The sequence below is a fragment of the Trachemys scripta genome, chromosome 11 (assembly GCF_013100865.1).
Source record: "Trachemys scripta elegans isolate TJP31775 chromosome 11, CAS_Tse_1.0, whole genome shotgun sequence".
Classification (NCBI taxonomy): Eukaryota; Metazoa; Chordata; order Testudines; family Emydidae; genus Trachemys; species Trachemys scripta.
The window spans coordinates 37,921,930-37,928,006 of NC_048308.1; the positions used below are offsets into that span (position 1 = coordinate 37,921,930).

Below are 6,077 nucleotides of genomic sequence, written 5' to 3' on the forward strand. Positions count from 1 at the left end.
TATTTGTGCCCCCATCAGATACCCTGAGCGAGAAATATCGTGAGCAGCAGCTGCAGGAGCTCAGGGAAGAGAAGCCTCCACTAATATCTGTAACGACATCAGCAATGTGATTTGTTTTGAATGTTCATTTTTATTGGTGTGCTCCCTTTGCCAAAATGTGCTTGATTACATAGATTTGGTTCTGTGATAACTGCGCACCCTAGACAATCTAGGTGTAACCGAGAAAGTTCAGCTCAGGCCAGATCAAATCCCAGGCTGTTTAATGCTGAAAGGCTGCATGTTGCTATTAGTGTTAAATATATGGCTAATTATGCGTATGAAAATTAAACATCAGTGTTATGCTAATGGGGCCGCCTTCAGCTGTGGATCAGAGCACTTGAGACTAGCATTTAATCAAATGAATCAGTAACTAATACATCTGCACGTGTGAACTTTCACAAGATCATTTTCCTGTTACAGCCACACACCACTAAATTATGAAAGAAATAATTATCAACACTTTCTAATTATCTAACAAAGTAATTTGGGATTCAGCGTAGGCTTTCTGTGCAGGATCTCCAAAGTCACACCTTGTCACCACGCACGTACACGGAAGTTTTCATCCCAGGTTGGGTTTCAATGCACAATTTAGATACTTTAGGGAGGGGAAAAAATGAAAAGGTACAGCTCAGGTGATAGCAAAAACTGAACAATAATTTATGAGATGGTATAAATCAGTGTGGTGGATATTCGTGATATTTGTGTGTGGGTACAGAATGCAGGCGTGTGTGTGTGTGTGTGTGTATTGCAAAGAAGCATGCACTGTGTCTATGGATATGCGACTATATGTGTGTATACATTCATATATATATATATATATATATATACACACACACACACACAAAAACTAACACCAATAGTATGCTAATTGCAGCTTAGACCACACAATTGTCTATAGGTACTAGCTCCTTTATGTTGAAGTAGAAATCAGTGGGTGGCACGAGGCCTTTAAGAAGATCCATTGGATCTAGTCTTGCTGGGAGGAGACACGCAGGGCCACCTTTCCCAGAGCCCTCGTCACCCCGTGTGTTTCAGGAAGGACCGGCACTGTCCTGCCTGAGGAGCAAAGCAGCAGAGGTTGGTGTGATAACCCTCAGGGCCTCGTGCCAGGGAAGGGGGAGGAGGGAGAGATCTGTGGGGAGTCGCTGTGTCTCCTGCGTTCCTTCATTGCCTGACTGCCTCCTTTGCTGTTTCTCTCCATCTAAAGCAGAACGAGGCGCTTCCGCGCGCTTGTTTACTAATAGGGTCTGGACGCAGCGAATCACAGGGTGTCCGGGCTGAGGAGTGGGCTCTGGGGGGGGGGTGCACTGGAGGATGTGAAGCCCCCTGCCTGGCAGGCTCCTCGCCTGGAGTAACTTTGGGCCGCCCGCCCCTGGCTTGTAAGTCTCTCTTTCGCCGCCTTCATTGTGTTCTCCGGCGTTGTCTGTTCCAGATGATCACACACAGGGGACGGGGGACTCTCAGCTCACCAAGTCCGGCTCGTCTCACTCACTAGGGTCCAGGCGAGCCCCAAGCGCCTTTGACCAATCCAAAGCGATTATGCAAGACGGCGGACCAATCAGCTCCGCCAGCTCATGAATATTCATAGCCTTGGCTGAGTCAAAGCTTTTAGGCGAGTTTGTGTAGATCTACGGCATCATGCTTAGACTTTTCAAAGAGACAAACTCCATTTTCTTATGAATGGAAAGTGAAAAGCCCTGTTCCGCTTAAATTGCGTTCTTTCCTGTCCTGAGAAACACAACAGACCCCAAAAAGGCACGCTGAAGAGAGAACACACACACAGACCAAGCGACAAGAAATGACCATGACTACCATGCCAGAGAGTCTTAATAGCCCTGTCTCAGGGAAGGCTGTCTTTATGGAGTTTGGGCCACCCAGCCAGCAAATGTCTCCTTCTCCCATGTCCCACGGACACTATTCCATGCACTGTTTACACTCAGCTGGCCACTCTCAGCCTGACAGCTCGTACAGCACAGCTTCGTCCTTCTCCAGACCGCTGGGCTACCCCTATGTCAACTCGGTCAGCAGCCACTCGTCTAACCCCTACATCAGTTCAGTGCAATCCTACCCCAACAGCTCCAGCCTGACTCAGACCCGGTTAGAGGAGACAGGTAGGTGCACTTGGCTTTGGGGAGGGGGGAGGAGTGGAGGAGGGGAAGGAGGGAGGGAGGTTGCTTGTATCAAAATATATCTATAAAAATAAAATAAAAATAATTAGTCAGAAAAGGCTGAGGCTCAGCGAGGATCAGTACACAGAGCACACAATGCCCGGCTGGAAAAAAATCAACCCAGATGTGCACGTATTAGTCTTCGTAATTATTTATTGCGTAGCGCTATAAACAATGTATGCAATTAAGGGTAATTAAACCTAAACTGCAGCCTGTAAAAATAGCAAACTTTCTCTGGGAAGGAGCCTGGACTGCCATAATCGCCTGGAGCCTTTGTTAGCTCGACTTGTTCTTCACTTTTCTTTTCTTCCTTCTCATTATTGTTATTGTTGATGCTGCTTCCGTTGTTACTCCTATTTATTGTGCATCGTTTGTGGTTGTAGGGGCCGACTCGGAGAAAAGCACTGTGGTAGAAGGAGGGGAAGTTCGCTTTAATGGGAAAGGGAAAAAAATCCGCAAGCCCCGGACTATTTATTCCAGTTTGCAGTTACAGGCTTTGAACAGGAGATTCCAGCAAACTCAGTACTTGGCTCTGCCCGAGAGAGCCGAGCTCGCAGCCTCGCTGGGACTCACCCAGACACAGGTACAGCAGCCGCTGCTCCCTCCTCCCCTTCACACAGCCCGTCTCATCGCTTCGCTTTTTCCTCTCTCCCCCCTTCTGCCTCCCTTGCACCGAGCGGCCCTGCACTGGACCGCGAGCCGCCTTAGTCCGGCTTGTGGAAAGCCTGTGCCCAGGTTCTGTCTGGGGGCTTTGGGGCCAGACATGGCCGGACTGCTGGAACAATAGATCTAATAACTCAGCCTTCCACACCCCAAATCTACCAGCATCGCCCTCCTCTTCCTCCCCGCCAGCCTCCGGCCTGCTTTTATTTGTGTATTCACTGTAAATGCTTCGCCCCGGCGTTTCTAAATTGATCCTCGCGGCATTTTTGAAACGGGAGACACGACGTTTCCCATAGCTGAGGGTAGGTTTTGCCGGCTGTGGGCGCCTGGCCCTGTGGGGTCGGTTCAGTGTTACCTCACTAGGCTAGTTTGGAGCAATAACAATCAATCAAAGTTGCCTGCTCCGGGAGAAGAGTTCGAACAAAACAAAATACGGTTTCACCCGCCCCGCTAGCAAAGGCAGGGGAAAGGAGACCCTGGAAATCAGCCTGCTTGGAGGAGACCGAGACCAGGAGACTCGAGTTCATTTCCAAAAGGGACGATTTGTTTATTGATTGTATTACTGTTCCTTCCAAACCCAGGTTTAAATTGTAACTCCAATGTATGTTGCAGCGCACGTGCACCCATTTCCTGGGAGGGGAAAGGGGGAAATGGGCGCTGCTAATCCCTACATCTTTGCTTTGACAGCAAAATGCCGTCAGAGTGTGAAAAGATTTCCTGATGAAAAGGCAGTTTGATTGGAAATTTCAAAGCCTGATCCCGGCCGTCCTAGGCGAGTGTATTTCGGTCCTTTGGCCAGGTATTAGGGGTTTATTTGTATCAGTCAAACTTTTCGTATTGAGATTAGGAGTCAGGGCTAGCTAAGAACTTTCCATTCTTCTGCAATAGAGGCGCTGGCAAGTCTCTGTGCTGAGCACATTGTCTCCAGACTTTTACACAAAGCCCTGTGAACCAGCCCGTCTCCCCCTGCCCTTCTTCCCATTCCGTAATGCCTTTATTGTGTTCCAGGTGAAGATCTGGTTCCAGAACAAGCGATCTAAATTCAAGAAGCTAATGAAGCAGGGAGGGGCAGCTTTGGAAAGCAGCGCTCTGGCGAATGGCAGGGCGCTCTCGGCCAGTTCGCCCCCAGTCCCCCCAGTGTGGAACACCACCTCGTCATCGGGTAAGACCTCTACGGGGACCCCGGGCACTTACATACCCAGCTACACATCGTGGTACCCTTCAGCCCACCAAGAAGCTATGCAGCAACCTCAGCTGATGTGATTACAAACCAGTTTCCCCATTTCAAGCACTATCGGTCCAGAAAAATAAATAAATCCAATCAATAAACAGTGGAAAGAAAGAGAGGGGGGAAATAAAAAGAACAAACAATCGAGAAAGAGGTCTCTTGCCCATAGAGCCATTAACACTGCACCATAGCGTGGTGCAGACAAGCACAGATGTGATGCGGGGCTGGTTCCCAACTGCTGACAGCTGACAGAGCAGCCATTAGATCATCCGGAGAACAGCCTGGGAGCAGAGAGAAAATCCGACCCTCAGCTTTGTGGGACAATCAGAAAAATATGTTTGTAGAGGAAAAAAGCTCTCCTCTGTCCTGTCTGTCTGTCTGTGTCTAGCTGATGAAATGTAGGTCATTTATTTACTACCCCACTCCTCTTTAACAGCAATGCGAAAACAACCTGTACTATAGCCAGATATTTTTCTTTGCATTTTTCCTGTACCCTTCACGACTCGTCTGTGTACATTTTTATTGTTGTTGTTAAAGGGAGAGATGGGGATTTAATTTATTGACTTAAATTACCACTGTAAGAGTGCTAGAAACACATGGACTATCTGGTTTGCAAAGGGCACTGTTTCAACGCACAGTTTACTTTAAACAAAATAAAACAAAAACAGCAAAAAGAAGGATGTGATTTTTAACTTTTACAATAACTTTTATACTTGGCTGGTGTGGAGAGGTTTGTTCCGAGTGGTCTGCATTTTTCACATCTCTAGTGTTATTTAACAAAGAAAAGAAATTCACATTATTTAATATGGAAGTGGAATCACGGCAGCTGTTGATCGCTTTACGTAATGTAAAGAGAGGGAAAGGAAGAAAATAGTTCCCTATACTCAGCAGTTGGAAAGAGATGGGAGGGAAGAAGAGATGCCAATTGGCTCTAACGTGACACAGTTCAGCTTTAAACGAAATCTCGAGGCTTTACCACAGAATACCAATCTGAAGTCTACATGCGCTACTGAAGTGCAGGATCTGATCGCTGTACATATTTTATTCTTAATTATTATTATTATTGTTCTGTAAACATGTTGCACAAATTTAGCCTTTTTTCCGTTCCGTTTTGTGTGGCTGTAAAACATGATGCTTTGTGACCTGAGATCTTGACATTTGACTTGTGAAGTTCGGAAGATGTGATAAACTGAGATCAGTTGTGTTTAGTGTTCTATATGTCAAAGTTTAGTTTTATATTGAGAATGTTAACTTATTGCTTTGTATCTGGGGAAAAACACAAATCTTTGTACATAAGTTATAAAGTTTCTTTGAGACAGTAAAATTATGGTTTGGAAAAAGAGCCGCTGCATGTGTGCTGTTTATCGCCTGCGCATTTTCTCACCTGCAGCGTTTGTATCAGACTCAAGAGCACTGGGGATGGGAAAACTGCAATCCGATCTGAAGGGACATTGACATACACTATCAGCTGAGATTTCACACTCTTTCCTCAGCAAGGGAAAGTGCAAGCCTCTTTCAAGCCTGGGAATTAGGCCTTGGCCAAGGGACCTGCGGCCTCTTCTATAAATCTGAGCGTCGTGGAGATCAATCCACGTGGGAGACTTTCCAGAGAGCGATTTTAACCGGGCGAATAAATCAAGAGATCTCATTGATGGATCTCTATCGGTATCTAAATAAGTGGCTCGGTGTGTTCCGCAGATGGAATGTGTGTGTGTGAGAGAGAGAGACAGAGTGTGTGTGTGTGTGTGTGTGTGTGTGTGTATAAATATGATGTAAGTGATACATATGTAAAATCCCATCGGGCATTTCACACAGGCCTTTCGATTTCAAAACGAGCTTGTCTGTGGGAGATGATACAGACAAATCACACCGTGCGGACTCCTTTGGGTTTTATCTTCGCTTCATTGCAACTCGCCAACAGTCACTGGTTGTTTTGTTGTGGTTGTTGTTTTGATAGGGAGAAAATAGGCCTCGAGAGC

At 46.5% G+C, this 6,077-nt stretch overlaps 1 protein-coding gene across 1 annotated transcript; it reads left to right on the forward strand.

Annotated features, from left to right (window-relative positions):
* The first annotated feature begins 1,338 nt into the window (after nt 1-1,338).
* Nucleotides 1,339-5,431, forward strand: DLX1 (distal-less homeobox 1). The gene is made up of 3 exons (XM_034786551.1): nt 1,339-2,150; nt 2,591-2,790; nt 3,879-5,431. Exons 1-3 carry the CDS (start codon nt 1,838-1,840, stop codon nt 4,131-4,133), a joined length of 768 nt encoding a protein of 255 aa, XP_034642442.1. The 5' UTR covers nt 1,339-1,837; the 3' UTR covers nt 4,134-5,431.
* The last annotated feature ends 646 nt before the right edge of the window (nt 5,432-6,077 follow it).

What these genes read in the sequence shown, in the direction of transcription:
- DLX1 (XM_034786551.1), top strand. Translation starts at nt 1,838, where the DNA reads ATGACCATGACTACCATGCCAGAGAGTCTTAATAGCCCTGTCTCAGGG. An exon ending in GACCCGGTTAGAGGAGACAG is followed by an intron (nt 2,151 to 2,590) that starts GTAGGTGCACTT and finishes TTGTGGTTGTAG; the next exon opens with GGGCCGACTCGGAGAAAAGC. An exon ending in TGGGACTCACCCAGACACAG is followed by an intron (nt 2,791 to 3,878) that starts GTACAGCAGCCG and finishes ATTGTGTTCCAG; the next exon opens with GTGAAGATCTGGTTCCAGAA.